Raw genomic sequence first — 23,922 nt, 5'->3', positions numbered from 1 at the left:
CAAGAGCTCCACTACCAGATCACTGCCTCAAACATTATAACGCAAAATGAGGATGAAAAAAAAAGCCAAATACCTGTCTTCAGAGGTAAGGCTGAACAAAGACTGATGAACAAAGATTTAAGAACAAACACAGGCTGGAACAAAGACTTATGAACAATGATTTATAAACAAAGGCATATAAAAAACTTATAAACAAACACAGCGCGGGACAAAGATTGAACAAAGAACTTTGGTAACATTGGAATGAGACACAATTTTGACAAATAATTTATTGTTTAGTAAGACAAGTGTCACGGAAGAGTAAGTGTGGAAGGTACTGAGTTACTGAGTCGTGATCGTTGCAGTTTACTCCAGAGAACATGTGTCCTGGAAACGAATTATTTATTAAAAATATTAAGTTTGTCATTTATGATATGTGTTAGGACACTATTTGTTATCATATTAGTTACACTTAGAGCCACTGGAGAGCGGCTGTGTACACTGCCTCTTTAACACCAGTTGTACTCTTGCAATGTTCACAGGATATCATTCATCTTACTCGACTGTAAAATATATATAGAAATATATAAAACATTAGCCATTTATTTTCACCTTTAACGCCCATATCCATAGCCCCCGTGTCCACCGCCATATCCACCACCATAGCCTCCATATCCACCGCCATAGCCTCCATATCCACCACCATAGCCTCCATATCCACCACCATAGCCTCCATATCCACCACCATACCCGCCATAACCACCACCATAGCCACCATGGCGACGATAGCCAGGCTCGGGCATGGGGCTGGCCATGGCAGAGGCCACAAGAAGGAAGACGGACAACACAGCAAACACCTGCAACACAACACAACGAGGGTTTGAGAAATGATTAATATCAGAATTATTTAAAAAAAATTCATACATTCTCATTTGGAACATTAGTATATTAACAAGCTTTCGTGATTCAGACAATGGCATCAAGGTCTCTAAACCTGGCGATTTCATCGACCAGTTGAAAGGAAAACCTTTAAAGACATGAAAACTTTGTTGGAACTGACGGCCTTAAACATGGTGTTGGAGGTTCAGGTTGTGACTGACTGTCCACAGCCGAGGTCCGCCTTTATATACCCAGCCTTCACAATGGTCAGTCCAAACCAAAACTGCCATTGATAATGCAGCCAGACACGTTCCAATGACCTTCACTTCAGACGCACATAAATAAGAACGTGAATCATAACAAACGTTCAGCTGGGAAATGTCTCCACTTGAGATCAAGAATTCGAGTTTCAAGCCGAATAGTATTGTAGTCAAAATTATTATTACTTCCGGTTAAAAAAAAGTTAAAACAATGTCAAATATTATTAGAAGAACTTCAAAAATTACGAGATATGTTTTGGTTAGCATTTGTTTTGTGTTGGTCTTAAGGTCTATCAACAACTGGAGGATTAGGACCCTACACTGAACTGTAAAATTTAATTACATTTATTTTTTTGAAAATTTAAAGTAATGTTTCCCGAAGAAAAATTTGAAGTGAATGAATGGACTATTATTGGTTTTATTGTATTCGCAACAGATAATGTCCAACCCCTCGAACTAGTCGATACAACAATGATATTTCTTCCTGCGGGTCGGCGTTCGATCTCCGACGGTTCAGGGGTTGGCCAGTGATTCTTCCCTCCATCCTCATATCCCAGCTCCTGTTCTGTCCTCGTTTCCCTTCCACGTGCTACATATTAATACGCTACTTACCATGATCTTAGTGTATACAAGTGGCTCATTTGAATTAGTCTTCATTGGAAATACCAACATTCCTTGAGTAATAACTGTTGTTTCTGAAAGTGAGGAGGACAAAGCTTGTTTTTTGTGTCGTAACCAGTACAGGAGGCACTAGAGAGTGGCTCCGTAGACAGCCTCCCCGACATCAGCTGTGGGATTACCTGGACAGGATGGCTGGCACTATTGATCTGAAATTCGTCCTCCATGGGACCAGTGTCTATAAGGTGTGTGTTCCTTATCACCTCTCCACCTAGACGGACCCTACACTGATCCCATCCCCAGAGATGGACACTCCTTTCCCCTGCCCCCTTTCCAACGTTGAGACAGGTCCTCCTTGGAACACATGCTCTTGAATAATCATTCCGTAGGTAACAATCTTCTTCATGCTGATCTTGAACATCACCAAACCCCCATTTTGTTAGGCCAATTTTCATTGATTGATACTGTTCTTTTGCTGTCGCACTTCTTCTTGTATTTTACCATATTCTGTTCAGTCACTATCATTGTCAACATCTTAATTCAAGCTGGAGTGACAATACGTACTGTAATCTCCTAAATTATTGGGTAACAATATATTTTAATCGAACGGTATCCACAATGAAGTCATATGAGTCATTGAGCTCTTCTTGAATAAATCCATTTGCTTGATAGTCACTAAATAACTTTCAGTCGTTCTTTTGTTTCAACCACTATTCCCGATAATGGCAGTATACAATGGTGGAATCCCTACACATGTTGAAATTACCTCTCATGCAGAAGCATTGTTTTAAGCATGAAAGCAATAAGAAAGTGTTATATTTTATTTAAGGCTACAACGGTAGAGGGGCCGTATATGCACTGACAGTTCGCATTACGATAATAAGAAACCCTAGTGGCTGTACATTACCTGTCAGCTGAAAAACAACTGTTCCTTGCGGCAGGTAAATGCCCACTTCGGCAGATGTTTGTCAACCCCTGGCTACACCCTGGGGAATATGTTCGTTGGACCTTAACCACACACAGAGTACTATCGACCATAGTTGATATTTGCGTCAACGGCGCCCCATTGATCTTTTTATAGTCGAATAAACTTCTAAACCGAGTAGCAAAACTAAGCCAGGTCAGGAAAATATGTAATATATATAATAATCTAACTTTAGTTACAGGATGACAGCTGTGTTCAGTGGTGTCCTGTCTTCCCGGCACTCTATGTCATATGTCCCTTTGAAACTACTGAGGGTTTTGGCCTCCACATGTTCTTACTACTCTCGGCCAGTAAAGAAGCCTGATATCTACTATCGCCTGAGGACACATCAGGAGCCCTCCAAGACCCGCCGATACACAGCACCTCTTGGTTTAACCGACACCGAAAGATCTGCCTAATAATATATTCAAACAGGAAAATATAAACAATCTATCAACTTTCGTGTAACCCAGATCCTGGATTATTGACCCAGATAATATTAGTTCACCACTGAATTAGTCTGGACAGTTGAAGGATGCCCAACACAGTATTGAAGCTTATTAGGCAAAATCGCAATCCAGGTTTGCGGCTATATTCAGAAGCCAGACATCCGCCCAGCGTTGAGGATGAAACAGGAACTAATGTGTATATTATTTATCACAGGAAAACCAATAGGAGGTTTTCCATTTCACAAATTTCGCGATTCCTGAATCTGAAATACAGAGGAACATACGACTGTATTACATTCAGATGAGGATAGGATGATGGTTGAAGAGAGACCAGTTACAGCCCCGCTCCTGTGCCATGTATGTCCATAACGGACTTACCATAGCCGGTGCTATTTGAAACTTTTTGTTCCGATTAGCTGAATCTAACACAACAACAACAACGTTGAAGAGAGGCTAAAAAGAAAGTAACCTGATCTCTTTGGGTTCGCATTGATTTGGTGTTGGTCTTAACCTTCTGGAGGGTTATTAAGACCACCACAATAGATTACTGACCAACCACCAAGTACACTTTAGCCCTGAACATAGTCCAGGACTAAATTAAACTCTCAGTGTGTATACACCGAGAAGCAGATACACCTCTGAGAGCATATATAGCCATTGGTTTGTATTGGAGGTGCTTTGTAGGAAATTAATTGTGAATCCAAAAATATTTACGAATTACATAAAAAAAAATATATTAAAACGCTAAGAAAATGACATTCATTCTTCTCTCGGTTTTATTAAAAGAAAATTATAGGTAAAATATTATTGTATTAAATTCACTTTCAGCTAAACAATAATATATGATATAGAACAAAATATAATATTTCATGATTTCAGAGAAAAACATTAAGTTTCAATAATGAATGTATATTATGTGACTATTTTGTCGAAGAATATTAAAAAAAAAATACAAGCACATATATGTTGATGTAATCCATGCATATATATATATATATATATATATATATATATATATATATATATATATATATATATATATATATATATATATATATATATATATATATATATATATATATATATATATATCTAAAGGTGTATGCTGCTTCTCTGTGTATATACACTTGAGAGTATGCTTTAGTTCTGGATCGAAGTATACTTGCTGGTTGGTCAGTAAACAGATGACGGGACCTTAACAACCATCCAGATGATGATAGGCCTCCAAGCCCAAACCGGTACCTAGAAGGTTTACTTTTCCAATTATTCTGCATAAAGTTTAGGAATGACTATTGTGTTTACAAATAAACATTTCACATTAACCTAATGACCTCCTTACAGGTCGCTGGCCGCAATGCCCAACACGTTGGATGGTTAGGTTTACATGACACTTGTCAGGAATATACATACCTACAAGATGTATTTCCATTTTCAGAATAAATACACTGAGTGTATTTTTGTTCAGAGTTATGGGCAGACCTGAAATATATTTTCTTGTTGGTCAGATAGTACTGGTGGTAACCTAATTAACCCTCCCTTCGTTGATACGACTGACGCCCAATTTCAAACAAGCCAAATGGTCGTTAATAAACAATAAATAAACTTTGGTAACATTTTAATGAGACACAATTTTGAAAAATAATTTATTGTTTAATAAGACAAGTGTCACGAAAGAGTAAATGTGGAAGGTACTGAACTACTGAGTCGTAAACGTTGACGAGAGTCGCAGTTTGTTCCGGAGAACAGATGTCCTTCTGGAAACAAATTATTTATTACAAATATTAAGTTTGTCATTTATGATATGTGTTAAGACACTAAATTTGTCATCATATTAATTAAACTTAGAGCCACCGTCGGGCGGCTGTGTACACTGGCTCCTTAACACCAGTTGTGCTCTTTTTATGTTCACATGATATCATTCATGCTACTCAACTGTAAAAAATTAGCCAGTTATTTTCACCTTTAACGCCCGTATCCATAGCCTCCGTATCCACCGCCATATCCACCACCATAGCCTCCATATCCACCGCCATAGCCTCCATATCCACCACCATAGCCTCCATATCCACCACCATAACCGCCACCATACCCGCCATAACCACCACCATAGCCACCATGGCGACGATAGCCAGGCTCGGGCATGGGGCTGGCCATGGCAGAGGCCACAAGAAGGAAGACGGACAACACAGCAAACACCTGCAACACAACACAAGGAGGGTTTGAGAAATGATTAATAACAGAATTATTTAAAAACAAATTTCGTAAATTCTCATTTGGAACATTAGTATATTAACAAGCTTTCGTGATTCAGACAATGGCATCAAGGTCTCTAAACCTGGCGATTTCATCGACCAGTTGAAAGGAAAACCTTTAAAGACATGAAAACTTTGTTGGAACTGACGGCCTTAAACATGGTGTTGGAGGTTCAGGTTGTGACTGACTGTCCACAGCCGAGGTCCGCCTTTATATACCCAGCCTTCACAATGGTCAGTCCAAACCAAACCTGCCATTGATAATGCAGCCTAGACACGTTCCAATGACCTTCACCTTCAGACGCACGTAAATAAGAACGTGAACTATAACAAACGGTCAGCTGGAAAATGTCACCACATGAGATCAAGAATTCGAGTTTCAAGCTGATTAGTATTGTAGTCCAATTTTTTATTACTTCCGGTTAAAAAAAAGTTAAAACAATGTCAAATATTATTAGAGGAACTTCAAAAATTACGAGATATCTTTGATTTGATTGGTGTTGGTCTTAAGGTCTATCAAGCTCTGGAGGATTACGAACCCTACACTGAACTCTACAAATTTAATAACATTTTATTTTTTGAAAATTTTAAGAAATGTTTCCCGAAGAAGAATTTGGATTCAATGAATGACTATTATTAGTCTTGTAGTATTCACAATAGGTAATGTCCAACCTCTTGGACTATTTAATACAACAATGGTATTTCTTCCTGCAGGTCGGAGTTCGATCCCCGACGGTCCAGGAGTTGGCCAGTGTTTCTTCACTCCATCCTCATATTCCAGCTCCTGTTCTTTTCTCGTTTCCTTTCCACATGCTACATGTTAATAATATGTTAGTATTTCGAATAAACACTAATTCAAGTGAGCCACTTGTATAAACCAAGATCATGGTAAGTGGCTTACCATGATCTTGGTTTATTCAAGTGGCTCACCTGAATTAGTGTTTATTCGAAATACTAACATGCCTTGAGTGATAACTGTTGTTTCTGCAAGTGAGGAGGTCAAAGTTGTTGTTTTTTCTGTCATAACCAGTATAGGAGGCACTGGAGAGTGGCTCCGTACACAGCCTCGCCAACACCAGCTGTGGGATAACCCGGACAGGATGGCTGGCACTGTGTCAATATCACCTCTCCACCTAGACTGATCCCATCCGCCGAGCCTGGCCTTCCCTGGCCCCCCATCCCCTGAGCTTGAACATCCCTGGCCTCAATCCGCTGAGATTGGGTCTCCATGACCGCCATCTACTGAGATTGGACCTCCATGGTACCCATACCCGTGGATCGTCTTTCCTTAAGCACTAACCCTCTTCATTCTGATACTGCGCTTCACCAATTCCCAATTTTGCTAGGCCCTATTTTCATTCCTGATACTGTTCTTGTTGTGGTCACAATTCATGCTGTAATTTCCATTCTTATTGAGTCACTGTACGTGTTAACATTTCTGTCCCATCTGGTGTCACAACTACATACTTGGAATCACCTACTACAGAGTAACAACGTCATTTTCATCCGCAAATGTCCACGATGAGCTCTTTATAAATAAGTCCCACTGCTTGATAGTCACCATATGACTTGCAGTGATTATTTTGTTTAGGCCACTGTACCCGATGGTGTCAATATATATTTATTGACACCATATTGTATATATTGGAATTATCCTACACGCATAATGATGGTTTATTTTTTAGGGGCTACAACGGCACAGGGTCTTATTTCGGTGAACTACTCTACTTTTGGCTACTAACCTAGCCTGACCTGGGGGCCTGACAGCTGAGTAGACAATACTCAGTAGACAATACTCAGTAGACAATACTCAGTAGACAATACTCAATACTCTACGAATCCACTTCGGATTCGTAGTCCTGAGGTTCCAAGTTCGATCTCCGGTGGAGGAGGAAACAAATACGCAGTTTAACTCACCCTGATGCGCCTATTCACCTAGCAGTAAATAGGTACCTGGGAGTTAGACAGCTGCTACGGGCTACTTCCTGGGGTTGTGTAACAAATAGGAGGCCTTGTCGAGGACCGGGCCGTGGGGACGATAAGCCCCGAAATCATCTCAAGATAAGAAGAAGCACGGGCTATGATGAGCCCGTAGTAGACTTGAAAACAAAGTAACTTTGGGGTTTGTAATAGATTTGCGTGGTGTTGAAAAATAAAAACAAATAGTGCGGAAAAACCACATGTGAAAAATAGAGAATGCTAAACGCGTTTTCAGCTTAAATCGCCTTCATCAGAGAAAAGTAGAATGGAGATCATTCTTCATTCTACTATCGTATCTTCATTCTACTTTGCTCTGATGAAGGCGTTTTAAGCTGAAAACGCGTATAGCATTCTCCATTTTTCACATGTAGTTTTTCCGCATACTTGGATCAGTGTTTTTGTGATCACTGTTGCATAAAAACAAATATGTATTTTAACCAAACATATAAATTTAAATTAAATGTAATTAAATTTCTTTCCTTCTAATTGTCATTTATTATTTTTGGGTATTTTTTTTTTAGTTTAAATTTACTTTAAGCAATAAAGAATATTTTAACGACCGTTGCCAATGTCACCCAAGTTTCTTCCAAAAGTTTGAGCGAGATTGATATATTCTGAAAGTTTTCTGTAGGGATGGTACATTCTAAAAGTTTGTGTACATTTAGCGTATTTACAACATGCAAAACTTTCCCGTCTTCATGGGTACTGTATTATTTTCCTCAACAGTCTACCAAATACGAGTAATGATTTTGGCACGTGTATTAGATGTAAAAATATCAGGATTATTCTACTATACATCACCACGTATACCCGCTGTGTTAATAGTGAACTATTATAAAATAGTAGTGGCCTGCTATATGTGCAACTTGTTGTGGACCATATAACTCACACAGACCATTTCTCCTGTGTGAGGGAGATTGGATGGACGGCGCTGGTTATTAATAATATAATTATTAGTTTCCTTCTATGTCCTCATTTTTACTTTTATTTCCAAGGGAGGTTCGCAAATAATCTGATTACAAAAGGTTAATTACAATAAGCAATTTGTTGAAGTCATTAGAGTTTATTTAAAAGAAAGATTTTCTTAAATATCAATTGAAAAGAGGGTAAATGATACCCAACACATTGAGATGACCACAGAACGGACCTCAGTTGTGAATCTGGAGCCAATTGTCTCCTGCATGATCAGGTCCTTCCTCACCTCTCGCCTGGAAATATGAAAAAATATAATTAATATTATTATTCGTATCATTATTATTATTATTATTAAAAATTTTATTATCTTTATCTGTATTATAATTATTATTATTAATAGTAGTTGTAGTTGTAATCTTTTTCACTTTCGAATGCGCATTTACTACTATAGTTTAAAGGAAATAGCAGAAAGTTGTATTTGCATAACTTCCATTATTTCTCAAGATCCTTTCATAATGTTGCTGTTAAATTATCGTGTTTACTTGAAAAATAATACTGAAAGAAAGTCTGAAGTTGGTGAAAAGCTTCGTCTACCTTAACGTCCATATCCATATCCACCTCCGTGGCCACCAAATCCACCTCCGTAGCCACCATATCCACCTCCGTAGCCACCATATCCACCTCCATAGCCACCATATCCACCGCCATAGCCTCCATATCCACCACCATAACCACCACCATATCCACCACCATAGCCACCATGGCGACGATAGCCAGGCTCGGGCACGGGGCTGGCCATGGCCGAGGCCACAAGAAGGAGGACAGACAACACAGCAAACACCTGCAACACAAGTTGGGGCTACATTTAGTGAGATAATAATAATAATCAGGTTAAATATGCAGATCTACTTACTAACATATATACATGTGTATATATTTACCAACACTGACGCAGCAGTAGGTTCATTTAATTACTGCTACATTAAGATCGTCTCTATTTAAAACTTATAGAATATTTAATATGGCGTCAAAGTCAAAGACATTAAATAAATAATAAATACAAATATATAGAACAGTAAGGACAAAATTAACTGTGCATTAAGATGATGCAATTATATCTCTACAACATAAATCTTGTGGGAATATATCTAAACATCGAAGATTATTTATTATAAGTAATCCTATAAAGTAACGTCCTCATTCAGTCCACTACGGGCTCACCATAGCCCGTGCTATTTGGAATTCTTGTTCCGAGTAGCTGAATCTAAAGCAACATCACAAAGTTATATATAAAGACAGAAGAAAGCCGTTCAACTCACTGCCTTCATCATTGTGTACAAGAGCTGGGGCTGAGACTGTTCTCTGCAAGCCACGCCCGGCGCCGCCCAATATATACCTCCCTCAGCAATGACGACCACCAACACACACGAAAACAGTCGAGAACACCGACTAAAGCACTTTCCTCTAGCGACCTTGAGCGGGGGTGCCCTGGTGACCAACAGGCAAGACAATAACCCCGATCAAGCACAAATGTACAGGCGGGGAGAATATGAACACAAAATATATCTTTATGCTAATATCAGCTTGGGGTATATATCTCTTAACGGTAAAGTAGCAGTCTTATTTGAGTCGCGTGTTTACCAACGTTGTGTGGCTGGTGTCGTCTCATGCAGGAACATGGGGATTTTCCTGCATATCATTATCGTTGATATGACATGTACTCGTGTGTGAATTAACACAGTAACGCACGAAGCAAATAATAGTCTAAGACTTTTGTGACAAATCATTGTGAATGCTGACCTTTTATTGCAGGGTAATAATAGTTTCAATGCGTCTAGGTATTTTTTATAAATTTGTTCCTCTTTCTGTCTCTGTTCCTCTTTTTCTCTTTATACATTTGATATTGGAAATATATGCTAATTAACAGCAGTATACGTACAGCAAATAAGAAAGCAAATATAGTAAAAAAAACAAAGTAAACTAAAAAGAATGTAAACAAATAAGAAAATAAATCAATAAATGCAGCTAGAACCCCCATTAGATAATCAAATACATAGCAATTTTAATGCTCTAAAATTATCACTGAAGACAGTATAAGTGAGCAACAACTCAATTGAGAGACCAAGTCGCCGACAAATCCTCCGGTTCTTAAAAATCGTATAAGATGTGTTAAAACTATTAAGTTTCTATTTTTCCTCTTGCTTTCTTCCGTATGAGGTCACGTTTTCTTTCCATCCATTGTTCAAGATTGTTTATTACATTTGTTTTCCATGTGTAAAGGTGCATTGACTCGTGTTATTGTTTTTTCCAGCGCCTTGGCTCAAGGTCAGAAATTGCAAGATTTCGAGCGCCTTATCCCACAGTGGCTGAGTGGTGAGGCTGGATATATAAAGACGGAGCCTGGCTGGGTGTAGACAGTGAAAACCTGAAGTTTCCGACATCATGTTTAAGTTTGTGAGTTGATGTGGACGTCTGTCTCTAAGCAAGGCCTCTAGAGTAAAGCATGGGACGGGAAACAGGAATAGATTACCCCTAAATGGGGGTAAAACTTTCAGTTTTTTTGTGTTAATAAAGGCTAAACAAAATATTCAAATAAATCATATACATTTTTTCATACAATTATATATTAAGCTGATTGCGAACATTTTAGGAAAACGACAGTAATATTTCAAAGAGCAAATATGTAAGAGTACCTAGAGCACAGGTTAGAATCTTCATCACGGCTCCTAATGATTTTCTCATAGATTCATCACGTTAATTTAATGAGATTTCTCTGTACATTGACAGTAATATTTTGTTCTATATAAAACTATTGCAACTTGTAGGCTTATAACACAATATAGATTTGAGGTAATACCCAAGACACTTTTTGACCCTTGCTCTAGAATGACAGTTTTTTTCTTTCCTTGTTGAAGTGGACTTGAGTTTTATTTATTGATTCATGAATAACAATTTAAACATTAAAATTAAATAATATATTTATTAGGTGTATTATTAAATACATCATTATTTAAAAACATACATAAAATTTGCTAAGATTAAAAATGTATTAAAGAGTTATGCAGAAATTATTTTATTATAATTGTTAACCATTATGTTGTGTTGCAGGTGTTTGCTGTGTTGTCCGTCCTCCTTCTTGTGGCCTCATGCCACTGGCCAGCCCCATGCCCGAGCCTGGCTATCGTCGCCATGGTGGCTATGGTGGTGGTTATGGCGGGTATGGTGGTGGATATGGAGGCTATGGTGGTGGATTATGGAGGCTATGGCGGTGGATATGGAGGCTTATGGTGGTGGATATGGCGGTGGATACGGGGGCTATGGATACGGGCGTTAAAGGTGAAAATAACTGGCTAATGCTTTTACAGTCTAGTAAGATTAATAAAATCCTTTGAACATAACAAGATGCACAACTGGAGTTAGGGAGCCAGTGTACACAGCCGCCCTCCAGTGACTCTAATTGTAACTAATATGATAACAAATAGTGTCCTAACACATATCATAAATGACATACCTAATATTTTTAATAACTAATTTATTTCCAGAAGGACATGTATTCTCCGGAACAAACTGCGACTCGTCAACGATCACGACTCAGTAATTCAGTACCTTCCACAATTACTCTTCCGTGACATTTATCTTATTAAACAATAAATTATTTTTTCAAAATTGTGTCTAATTCCAACGTTAACAAAATTTATTTATTGTTTATTAACGATCATTTGGTTTGTATGGTATTGGGCCTCATGCCTGTTAACGGCAGGAGGGTTATTAAGGTCACCAAAAGTACTTGCTGACCAACCAGCAAACACACTTCAGTTCTGCCCATAACTCTGGACAAAAATACAATCTCGGTGTGTGTATAGACATAAAATGGGATATATCTTGTAGATTAGTATGTACCTGAGAAGGTGTCACCTGAACCTAACCATCCGATCAGTTTGGCTTTGCGGCCAGCGACCTGTGGGAGGTCATTAGGTGAAACCGTCCTGTTTATTTGTAGACACAATAGCCATTCCTAAACTTATGGTAGAACAATTGGAAAAGTTAACCTTTTGGAACCAGTTTGTTCATGAAGCCTATCAACCTCTGGATGGCTGTTAAGTCCTTATCATTTGCATTCCGACTAACCAGCAAGTATATTAAAGTATTAAGAAAACAGTACACAGAGAAGTGGCATACACTATATGCATGTATATGCATGGTTTATATAAATATTTGTTTGTAGTATTTATAAATATTCTTCAACAGTTTTTCACATTATATTTATATATTATTTGAAAAAAGGTTACAAGCATATTTTATCTTAACCTTCTCCTACAGTATTCTTCTGCAGGTTTCTATGAACGTTGTCCATAGCTTTGCCACATATCTTACACAAAAATATTGACTCTTATGTACTTTCACACACAGTTCAGGAGTCTAACATGCATGAAAATGCTCACATACACTCGCACGAAAAGGCTCCAGCGAATGCGCACGTACAAATTCAATATCTAAACAAATAATATATAATGAAACTACCAGATACTGTCAATGGGACCAAGCAACACTAACAATCACAAATGGGGAAACAGGCCTACACAAAGCAACAGAGGCAGTACTGTCAGCCATGTTTATCCTCGTGCATCGTTGCCAACGAATTAGTAGAGATCCTACAAGAGCGCATGAGAGAGACTCAGTATGAGCTCACGATCCTAAGTTCATGGAATGATCCAGCCAGTGGATCACTATTGCACGTCCCTGACCACCTGCCCCAAGAGATCACAGATAGACTCACTCAAAAGTCCCATAATGGAAACGATTGTCAGCAATGCTCGAAAATGCATCTGCTAAGAACAAAGCCTCTCTCGTAGCAGTAACAGCACCTTATGCTGGGGATTTTTTATTGGCTGTATACCCTTTCAACCCTGGGAACTCGTCTTAATCACGACTATTTTTCTACTGATGAAGTTCTTCTCCTTGGCACCCCCTATCCTCACTGAACACAGCTGCATCTGTGGAAGTGCATTGGCAGATCAATACAAGCATTGCGGTTTGATATGTCATAAATCACATGCAAAATTGCAAAACACGAAAAAGTCAACATCATCATCAAGAAGAGCCCCACAACGAAGCTCAACGAAGCCCTGAACGCTTCCTCAGAAGCGTACAGATCGGGTCGTCATGCTTCCCTGGAAGGATGGCAAGCTGGTGATGTGGGACTACACAGTCACCTCCACATTGGCCAATACCTACCTTCAGTACTGTTCAATCGAAGGAAGTGGCACTGCTTATTTCAGGGAAACGTAGAAAGCCTCTAAATACAGAGATCTGGCACATTGCTTCAGTTTCGTTCCGATTGATTAGGAAATTTCTTGGTTCGTGGGGCAAATGTGCACTGAAGTTTCTGAAAAAACTGGGTGACAAATTACTTAAGGTTACAAAAGAACACAAAACGACAAGTTTATTTTACTTGCCTTTGTGTCACAGTGGAAATGCGTGCTGAATTTCGGACATAGAGTCCAGCCCCGAAGGCGTTCAATGAGGTGTTTGACTTGTCATAAGTATGTAACGACCGCTTACCCTGTGGTAATAACCGCGGCCTCTATTGTAATAACCCAATGTTCCCCAGTATTAATCCTGTTATCTTGTGATCTCTCATAATCGTGCTATACGCTCTCTATTGTAATTCTCCGTCTTTCTTCACTCAATACCCCAGCTTAACACTGTTACAGTCCAGCATGACCCCTCACTGGACGGCCACGTATATAAGAGGAATATTAAATGAGGAAGATACACCAAGGACAAGGGTTATTAGTTAAAAAAAACAATAACAAAACACATTTACACTGCCACCACCTTCCCGACCAACCATACCTGAATGTGTCAATCACCGATCCCCCAGGAAGGCAAGGAATCAGTAACCATGGGACTCCGCGTAATATGAATTTCAGTAATAAATTTTGGAAAATTAGTTTGTGTAATTTACGTTACTTATTTGAATCCAAGGGCAACTTTAGTATCTATTACTAGTAGGAGAACATGGGGGCTTCCAATACAACACCTAAAAATGACAAAGTAGCAAAATATATCAAAGGGGAGTTAAGTGAATACCACTGGACAAGCTATACAATTTATTTTATGAAACATGTAAATTAAGACAATTTGAACACATAACCTATTCTATTTCCCTAGAGGCACAATGGATATTTACCGAGGACACAAAACTCAAGTGCTACTCTACCTTAAATACCCGCACTACGGCCACGATGTTGATGGCTGCCCTCAGCCCCGAGGATACGGGCTTGCGGCCCTGTTCCTAATACACTCCCAAGACACACTGATGAAATTTAGTTTTTCCAACTTATTGCTGGGAAGGATTACTCCTCCCACCATCTAATACAGCCCCAGGGCTCCACCCATTATTTTGGCCCTGGCCAACCATTTAACACGTAGGCCTGAGGTCTGGCTCTCTAGGGCCAATAAGGACTTGGCCCTTATCTCAGGCCAATCACCTTCACTGATCTGTCGTGGAAAGCTACATGAATTTCTGAAGATTGAGTCAGCTCTCCCCAGCTAGAGAAGGGGGACAAGGCGCGTCTATGGAGCCCAGACACCTGCGAGCAATGTTTACAAAACTGATAATTTATGTTCAAGCCCGTCTCCTCTAAGATAGGAGTAGGGACATTTGACTCTGCCTGGTATGGGGAAGGCCGCTGCTGAGAGGGACAGAGAGGGATGAGAGGGGGTGGAGAGGGAAATATCTGAGTGGGGAAGTTGAGTGGGAGAAGCCAAGGTATCCACGACCACCCTACCCTCAGGTCAACCTCTTGACCCTGACAAATGGGCGACAGGGGGGGGGGAAGAGGAGGAGACGACTGACGGCCAAGGGGAGGGGAGAAGGAAGGAGGGGAGAGGGAGAAGGAAAGGAGGGGAGAAGGAGAGGGAAAAGAGGGGAGAAGGGAGAACCAATGATCTTATTGCTGGGAAGGATTACTCCTCCCACCATCTAATACAGCCCCAGGGCTCCACCCATTATTTTGGCCCTGGCCAACCATTTAACACGTAGGCCTGAGGTCTGGCTCTCTAGGGCCAATAAGGACTTGGCCCTTATCTCAGGCCAATCACCTTCACTGATCTGTCGTGGAAAGCTACATGAATTTCTGAAGATTGAGTCAGCTCTCCCCAGCTAGAGAAGGGGGACAAGGCGCGTCTATGGAGCCCAGACACCTGCGAGCAATGTTTACAAAACTGATAATTTATGTTCAAGCCCGTCTCCTCTAAGATAGGAGTAGGGACATTTGACTCTGCCTGGTATGGGGAAGGCCGCTGCTGAGAGGGACAGAGAGGGATGAGAGGGGGTGGAGAGGGAAATATCTGAGTGGGGAAGTTGAGTGGGAGAAGCCAAGGTATCCACGACCACCCTACCCTCAGGTCAACCTCTTGACCCTGACAAATGGGCGACAGGGGGGGGGGAAGAGGAGGAGACGACTGACGGCCAAGGGGAGGGGAGAAGGAAGGAGGGGAGAGGGAGAAGGAAAGGAGGGGAGAAGGAGAGGGAAAAGAGGGGAGAAGGGAGAACCAATGATCTGAGCCCCAGATCATTACAAGTATCAAGTTGTAATATCCATTAATTAATCCTTTTGGTTTGTTTTAATTTTACTTGTAATGGAAATGACGTTTGTAGTTACAGTTACACAATTCACAATCGTGTAACCATGTAAAATAAAATATATAACAATAAAAAGGGTGTGATAAGAGAACCAAATACTCTCGAAATCAGAGATAAATGACAATATTATATAATAATGATCTCTATTTTCTCCTCCGAGGCTATGGTATATATATATATATATATATATATATATATATATATATATATATATATATATATATATATATATATATATATATATATATATATATATATATATATATATATATATAAGTGTGTTTTCTGTAAACTGTAGCATTGCAATAAAATCAAATAAAAAAAAAATAATAGGGGTGGTAGGAGAGGAAAAGATTAAAGTATTCAGTGAGAATCCACAAGGTCATCTCTGAACACTATTTATTTTCCTCTTCGAGGATGTGGGTCCATTTAATTAAACCAGTGGTGGTACCCCTATATATATATATATATATATATATATATATATATATATATATATATATATATATATATATATATATATATATATATATATATATATATATATATATACATATATATATTATATACATATATATATATATATATATATATATATATATATATTATATACATATATATATATACATATATATATATTATATACATATATATATATATATATATATATATATTATATACATTTATATATAAATACAAATATATATATATATATATATATATATATATATATATATATATATATATATATATATATATATATATATATATATATATATCCCATACCCACGAAAATTTCGAGTTGAGTTGCTCCCTAATAATTGAGCTATTGAGTAAAATCTAATCACGATTGGGTTAATCACAGAAATTATTGTTGTAGTTATTTGGTTTTATTTAAAAGATTTCAAGTAAGTGGTAATTTTAAAAAGTGGTTAAAGGATGACCAAGACGTTGAAACGATCGCCTTTCAGACGTGGTCGATATAAGTTAGGATAGATAGCTGGAACCATTTCTGTTTCCAGGATGACCTGAGAGTTCTTGCTCTTCTGTAAACACGAAATTATTATTATTATTATTATTATTATTATTATTATTATTATTATTATTATTATTATTATTATTATTAGCGATGAAAGTAGCAATAGTATAATAATAATAATTTAGACACCCATTCCACAATCTGAAAATACAGGAAGCCACAAGGCTGCGGTCTGTCCACGACCCAATATTAAGTCGTGCTAATGGCGTAGGATTCAAACGTCACTTCCTTTTATTTTTTAGATTTGTGAATTGAATGTAATATGTAAGTTTCAAGCATACAATACAAAAATTTATTTTCTCACACAGCAAATATTTCTCAAAATCTTTGTTAACGTCGATGTTGAAGTATTACGCACAGCAATTGATGCAGGAAAGTTGTTCTTGAAAAAGCTGGTAAATACCTTAGCGTCCATATCCACCATAGCCATATCCACCTCCGTATCCTCCATATCCACCTCCGTATCCTCCGTATCCTCCATATCCACCGCCGTAGCCTCCATAACCACCTCCATACCCACCACCATACCCGCCATAGCCTCCACCATAGCCACCATGGCGACGATAGCCAGGCTCAGGCATGGGGCTGGCCATGGCAGAGGCCACAAGGAGGAGGATGGACAACACTGCGAACACCTGAAACACAATTAAAATGAAATAAATAAACAACACAAGATTCTGGCTTACACAAAACGGTAAAAATAATCAAATATGCAGCCATGCTGACTATAACGCACCTATACTGAAATTGAAGTTTTATGTAAATACTGCCACTAAAAATAATGTTTCTTAAATGCTTTTTAATTTTATATATATGATGAATTTTTCTCTTGAAACAGGTGTGTAATAAATAATGAGAGTTAATATATGGAATAATAAAGACAAGAATTACCGAACATTAAGATAATGCAATTATTCCGACAACAGGAATATTGTCTCAAAATAATCACCAGAATCATTTATTATGTAAGGTTTGGCTTTCATTGCCAGCCGTACTACTGTAATATTCTCCGCATACCCTAAGTTATCGCGTATTACACAAAGTTGTATACAAGAGAGAAGAAAGCCGTTCAACTCACTGCCTTCATCATTGTGTACAAGAGCTGGGGCTGAGACTGTTCTCTGCAGCCACGCCCGGCGCCGCCCAATATATACCTCCCTCAGCAATGACGACCACCAACACACACGAAAACAGTCGAGAACACCGACTAAACACTTTCCTCTAGCGACCTTGAGCGGGAGTGCCCTGGTGACCAACAGGCAAGACAATAACCCCGATCAAGCACACATGTACAGGCGGGGAGAATATGAATACAAAAATTATCTTTCATGCTAATATCAGCTTGGGGTATATATCTCTTAACGGTAGAGTAGCAGTCTTGTTTGAGTCGCGTGTTTACCAACGTTGTGTGGCTGGTGTCGTCTCATGCAGGAACATGGGGATTTTCCTGCATATCATTATCGTTGACATGACATGTACTCGTGTGTGTGTGTTCATTAACTATATAACAATTAAGAAGTAAAAAAAAACTCAATTTTGGCGACAAATCAGTGTCAATGCTGACCTTTTATTGCAGGTTTTTAACTACTTAAATGTGATGTGAACGTCACAGTGATTGGTCACTGCCCAAACAGGTCTGATGGAGTGGATGGTGTCCGGGGCTGTGGAGGAGTGGATGGTGTCCGGGGTTGTGGAGCAGTGGATGGTGTCTTGGGTAGTGGAGAGTGGTTATAATAATGTTGGGTGTCTGGAATAACAGTTAGTGTCTGGAGCACGGGATGATGTCTGGAGTAGTGAGGGGCACAGAAGCACATGAGTTTAACTCTTGATAGCTGATTTAGAGCTCTTCCTCCCAACAGCGTATTTTAAACCTTACCCCTATTAGCTTTCCCTGGAACACAATACGCCAATGGGTTTACACCCAGGATCCCCAAATACCGTTGGCTGATCAAGAGTGAGCAGGTAAGGGTAGGTTTTCAGTCGACCGTTCTTGACTTGGGCACCAAACCGTCATATCATTTACTATAATTAACTAAGAATAAAGTTAAATAACTAATACTGCAGCTGTAGGCACTGTCAGATACATACAAATTATGTTGCTATTGAGTTCTCAATGGAAACATATCAGCGGAATTAGACACTTGTCCACAAGTGACCAAGTCCACGACACATCTTCCGGTTCCTAAAAATCGTATAGAATGTGTTAAAACTATTAATTTTCTATTTTTCCTCTCGCTTTCTTCCATGTGAGGTCACGTTTTCTTTGTCTGGCTCGGTTGTCTCGAGCTTAAGTTTTCCATCCATTGTTCAAGCTTGTTTATGACATTTGTTTCCAGGTGTAAAGGTGCATTGAATCGTATTATTGTTTTTCCCCGCTTCTTGGCTCAAGGTTGAGGAAGAACATTTTTTGTTGCAACTTTACGACCGCCTTTTCCCACAGTGTGTGTGTGTGTGCGTGTGCGTGTTTGCAGGTTGAGGCTGGATATATAAAGACTGACTCTGGTTGGGTGATACCAGTCAAAACCCAAAGTCTCCAGCATAATGTTCAAGTTTGTGAGTTCTTGTGGGCGTTTGTCATTAAGCACGACTTTTAGAATGATTACCATTTTGTTTTGATGAAGTGGGAACGAATTTTATGAGCAGTTCTTGAATAAATATATTAAAATTAAATCTAGGAACTTACATGTTTGTGTTTTTAACGAAGAGATTAAGATTTACTTAAAAATATTTAGGAATTTTGTTTAGATTAGAAGTAATTTAAGAGTACTTGACAAAATTAGCATTTTTCTACGTTTTTTATGCTATTATGTTGTGTTGCAGGTGTTGGCTGTGTTGTCCGTCTTCCTCCTTGTGGCCTCATGCCATGGCCAGCCCCATGCCCGAAGCCTGGCTATCGTCGCCATGGTGGCTATGGTGGTGGTTATGGCGGGTATGGTGGAGGTTATGGTGGTGGATATGGAGGCTATGGCGGTGGATATGGAGGCTATGGCGGTGGATATGGAGGCTATGGCGGTGGATACGGGGGCTATGGATATGGACGATAAAGGTGATTTTGTTGATGTAATGTTTTCTAGGGAAGTAAGAGGAATAGTTTAGTGTGAAAATAACCAGTAAAATACTCGTGTTGAGGCAGCTGCATGTACCGAGCTGCTCTCTATTGGCTCCTGCCCGGGTTATCCTGCAGCAAAACATTTCTGGTTCTCTTGCTCTCTCTCCCAAAGTTCCGTCCATCATACAAACTATACTAGTATTTGCAAGTAACATATTCTTTTTTCTCTTCTATAAGTCATTCGTATAAAGCAATTCAATGTCATAATTCAAATAACACATACTATGAAATTATCCTTTACGTGAATAGAATATTGAATAGGCTACCAATAAAAATATGAGCCATGAAAAATACACTCATTATATGATAAACATAAACAGAAATATTGATACTAATAAAGAATTTTTACTTTCCAGAAGGACAACAGTTATCCAGGACAATTATGCAAGATAACAGTTATCCAGGACTACAGTTATCCAGGACTACTGTTATCCAAGACAACAGTTATCCAGGAAAATTATTCTTAACAAAATGCAGACCCGGCATATTTCCAGGACCTTCCCTAGAGAATAACTTCCACATTTACCCTTGTAACAAAGATTAACTTATTTTTGAAATAAATAATTTTACCCAAATTGTGTCTAATTTCAATGAAGCCAAACCTCGAGATATTTCAGGACAAAATTAAAAAAAATATTCGCAATATATTTATATTTCTTAATTACATGTGGATGTTTATTTGACATAACAAAAAACTCTGTTTAATCTGTGATATGTAAAATACAGCTATATATTGATTGTACAAATACACCTTAAACGCCCACTACCATCTATCAATACACACCACACCCATCACAACCCACAACACTCACCACTATCCATCACACCCACCACTACTATTCAATTCACCCACCACATCAACCATACCAAGACACACTCAGTACCCACCTCACCCAACACTGCCAAATTACACGTTAAACACCCACCACAAATAACTACAACCACCACCACCACATATAATGCCTACCTCCATCCACCACTCAACACTAATTGTAGTTGCTATTTATACCGGAGTAAGCAAGCAGGGTCACCATACTTGAAAGATGCATTGTTCTGGTAAGTCAAAAGCTTATTAAAGACAACATTGGGGAAGCACTATGCCTATTTGTCATGCTAATCAGACTCACCATGCTTATATAACTTACAATTCTAATTGGGGGAGTCACGAAAGAGGATATCACCATATTTGAGGCATCGTACCAGAAGTCGTCAAAGACTGTTAGTCGCCGTAGAGAGTTACCAGTGTACAGTAAGCTTGCACAAACCACTGTACTGAAATGACATGTCTTACACAGGTGATATGTCTTATATGTCTTATGACAGGTATTTACAGTTATTCAGTGTACATTAATGGTAGGTCTTTTCGCTAATACATAATTGTTTTAGTTATTGAGATATTACAGGATGATAGAGGAGCTGATATTTGTTATTATGTCTTCATAATACACTACTTGCTTCTTAATCTCATAAGTCGTTTATCTACTGGGAGCGAGACATGGACACAGAGTAAGGATTTCAGATAATTTATCCTTAGAAATAAGATGATTTGCCATTCATACAACGTGAGTTTAGATTTATCTCTAAATGCCTCCATTTTATTACAGTCTAAGATATAATGCTCTACTGTGGCGCGTCATCAGTCCACAGTTAGTCACCCTACCACCCTCGTGTCAACCAGTTGATTTAGGAGAGGTTAGAGTTCTCAATGTATTGTGCGGACGATTAGGTAGTGTGGGTGAGAGTGTGTGCCTTCCATGACAGACCAGTATAACAGGGTGTTGAGTAAATGGAATAACTAAACGCGCCTTTGTGGCGGAGAAGTCACATTGGACTCGGTGTAGAGTGAAAAGTTATACTCTTGGAGAGAGGTATGGTAAAGAAGTAATTAGAACCTGTTCAGTGTAAAAGTGATGATTCAATAAATGCAGGAAACATATAGTATTTCATAATTCTTATAATTAAGTCCAAGTGATAGTCGAATTCCCGGAAGAGAAACACATGGTGCTTGGTAATGTTGACACTGTGTCTGCTCACCTACTTCTGTGACCCTCGCAGAGCGCTGGCAGTTCCTCTTTATTGAATTTAAACACAGTAATTAACTGAACAGGTTTAAGTGAAATCAATGTTTTCCTTGTAGTGAAGTGTAAAGCAAGTGTTCACATGTTTTTATTTTTTAACAATTAGTGTTCGGTTGAGTTAATGCTTAGTATTCACTAAATAAAGTAACTCATCAGTATCTTTAATTAACCAAGTAAGAACAATCATTCACCTACTCCACCTCTCCCTTCCCCCTCTCCCATTCAGTTCTCCAGTATCATATTGTCAATCCCCATCCCCCCCACTCGTCGCTAGTTCCTTCCCCCTTCCCATCATATACGGATATTTCAATAATACAGGTCTTCTATTTAATTTTGTATTTTATTTCGTACACAAATATTGTTGTCGTTCTTACTAGGGGTAAATGCAGAGTTTTCACAATGAAATAATTGTTGCAAAGTTCTGGAAAGCACTTCGCTTTGGTCCGAGAATAGGCTGGGTTTTTAAGTCCTTCTGGAAAAGAGAAATTCATTATAGCATATATCACACATGGCTCATGTAATATATATGTTAATTTCATTGTATTATAGGACTACTGGTTTATACATAAGAAACTAATTTGGAAAATAATTTTGCCTAAAATTCGAAATTACAAAACCCTTACCACTGCCTTATTTTGTATAATAATTACTTTGACTTGAACAGTTAACAATAATGTTTGAATTGTCACTGTCACTGAGACGAAACATTAGTGAGCAAGAGGCCCAAGTTTGTTGTATTGTGTGATAACTAAACCAGAAGCCCCGCGAGAGTAGGTTGTAGGTCAACACCTCAATACCGTCTTTCCACTTGTTATGTTCACACTAAACTATAATTATTACCTGACTTAACTACATAACAACTCGTTAACAAATAATCCTCACCTTTATCTTCCATATCCATAGCCACCGTGTCCACCGCCATATCCACCACCATATCCGCCATAACCTCTACCATAGCCGCCATATCCACCTCCGTAGCCATAGCCGCCACCATATCCGCCATAACCACCACCATATCCGCCATAACCACCACCATATCCGCCATAACCACCACCATAGCCACCATGGCGACGATAGCCAGGCTCGGGCATGGGGCTGGCCATGGCTGAGGCCACAAGGAGGAAGACGGACAGCACAGCAAACACCTGCAACACAACACAAACAGAAGATATGATCAATGATTAATATGAGAATTCATTAAAAAAATCTTAAATTTGCATTTGAAACAAATATTTTAGCAATCTTTTGTGATTCAAACAATGTCATCAAGGTATGCAAGCGGGCGATTTCATGGACTAGTTGAAAGGAAAACCTTAAAACACATGAAATGTTTCTTGGAACTGACGGCCTTAAACATGGTGTTGGAGGTTCAGGTTGTGACTGACTGTCCACAGCCGAGGTCCGCCTTTATATACCCAGCCTACACAATGGTCAGTCCCCAACCCGGGCCAAAACTGTCATTGATAATGCAGCCAGACACGTTCCAATGACCTTCACCTCAGACGCACGTAAATTTGCCCAAAGTCTGGTCAATATGTGAAGTATAAATCGTTTCCATTCATTCAAACGAAGGAAATACATAATTCAGTTGTGTTTATAATAATACAGTTTTCCACACCTCTGGTATCATGGAGACTAATCACAATGAAATAAGCGCAATTATTACCTTAGACGCACATAAAATGCATATATTTTTTAAATTCATAGATTTTTTTTCTTAGGAGCTTCGATTTAATGATTAGCAAGTAA

At 38.8% G+C, this 23,922-nt stretch overlaps 5 protein-coding genes and 1 long non-coding RNA gene across 6 annotated transcripts; 1 reads left to right on the top strand and 5 right to left on the bottom strand.

Annotated features, from left to right (window-relative positions):
• Positions 1-277: 277 nt before the first annotated feature.
• Positions 278-1,062, bottom strand: LOC123767838 (glycine-rich protein-like). Its single transcript, XM_045757883.2, has 3 exons — positions 1,040-1,062; positions 592-836; positions 278-366 (listed from the first exon to the last, which is right to left on the bottom strand). Exons 1-2 carry the CDS (start codon positions 1,049-1,051, stop codon positions 594-596), a joined length of 255 nt encoding a protein of 84 aa, XP_045613839.1. The 5' UTR covers positions 1,052-1,062; the 3' UTR covers positions 278-366; positions 592-593.
• A 3,716-nt stretch (positions 1,063-4,778) lies between these two features.
• On the bottom strand, positions 4,779-5,572 carry LOC123767514 (neuropeptide-like protein 31). Its single transcript, XM_069310203.1, has 3 exons — positions 5,551-5,572; positions 5,110-5,345; positions 4,779-4,903 (listed from the first exon to the last, which is right to left on the bottom strand). Exons 1-2 carry the CDS (start codon positions 5,560-5,562, stop codon positions 5,112-5,114), a joined length of 246 nt encoding a protein of 81 aa, XP_069166304.1. The 5' UTR covers positions 5,563-5,572; the 3' UTR covers positions 4,779-4,903; positions 5,110-5,111.
• A 2,904-nt stretch (positions 5,573-8,476) lies between these two features.
• LOC123767515 (protein suex-1-like) lies at positions 8,477-9,640 on the bottom strand. Its single transcript, XM_069310202.1, has 3 exons — positions 9,616-9,640; positions 8,891-9,137; positions 8,477-8,589 (listed from the first exon to the last, which is right to left on the bottom strand). Exons 1-2 carry the CDS (start codon positions 9,625-9,627, stop codon positions 8,892-8,894), a joined length of 258 nt encoding a protein of 85 aa, XP_069166303.1. The 5' UTR covers positions 9,628-9,640; the 3' UTR covers positions 8,477-8,589; position 8,891.
• A 7,195-nt stretch (positions 9,641-16,835) lies between these two features.
• LOC138355325 (keratin-associated protein 19-3-like) lies at positions 16,836-18,089 on the bottom strand. The gene is made up of 3 exons (XM_069310204.1): positions 18,065-18,089; positions 17,390-17,621; positions 16,836-16,993 (listed from the first exon to the last, which is right to left on the bottom strand). Exons 1-2 carry the CDS (start codon positions 18,074-18,076, stop codon positions 17,391-17,393), a joined length of 243 nt encoding a protein of 80 aa, XP_069166305.1. The 5' UTR covers positions 18,077-18,089; the 3' UTR covers positions 16,836-16,993; position 17,390.
• Positions 18,090-19,819: 1,730 nt separating this feature from the next.
• On the top strand, positions 19,820-20,670 carry LOC123767841 (uncharacterized). Its single transcript, XR_011223918.1, has 2 exons — positions 19,820-20,032; positions 20,452-20,670. It is a non-coding gene; the product is annotated as an uncharacterized lncRNA (long non-coding RNA).
• A 1,856-nt stretch (positions 20,671-22,526) lies between these two features.
• On the bottom strand, positions 22,527-23,541 carry LOC123767516 (neuropeptide-like protein 31). The gene is made up of 3 exons (XM_069310200.1): positions 23,519-23,541; positions 23,056-23,318; positions 22,527-22,645 (listed from the first exon to the last, which is right to left on the bottom strand). The coding sequence occupies exons 1-2, from the start codon at positions 23,528-23,530 to the stop codon at positions 23,058-23,060; spliced, it is 273 nt and encodes a 90-aa protein (XP_069166301.1). The 5' UTR covers positions 23,531-23,541; the 3' UTR covers positions 22,527-22,645; positions 23,056-23,057.
• Between the last annotated feature and the right edge of the window lie 381 nt (positions 23,542-23,922).

This window comes from Procambarus clarkii, chromosome 67, assembly GCF_040958095.1.
Source record: "Procambarus clarkii isolate CNS0578487 chromosome 67, FALCON_Pclarkii_2.0, whole genome shotgun sequence".
NCBI classification, from domain to species: Eukaryota; Metazoa; Arthropoda; class Malacostraca; order Decapoda; family Cambaridae; genus Procambarus; species Procambarus clarkii.
This window is presented reverse-complemented; position numbering and strand designations above follow the sequence as displayed.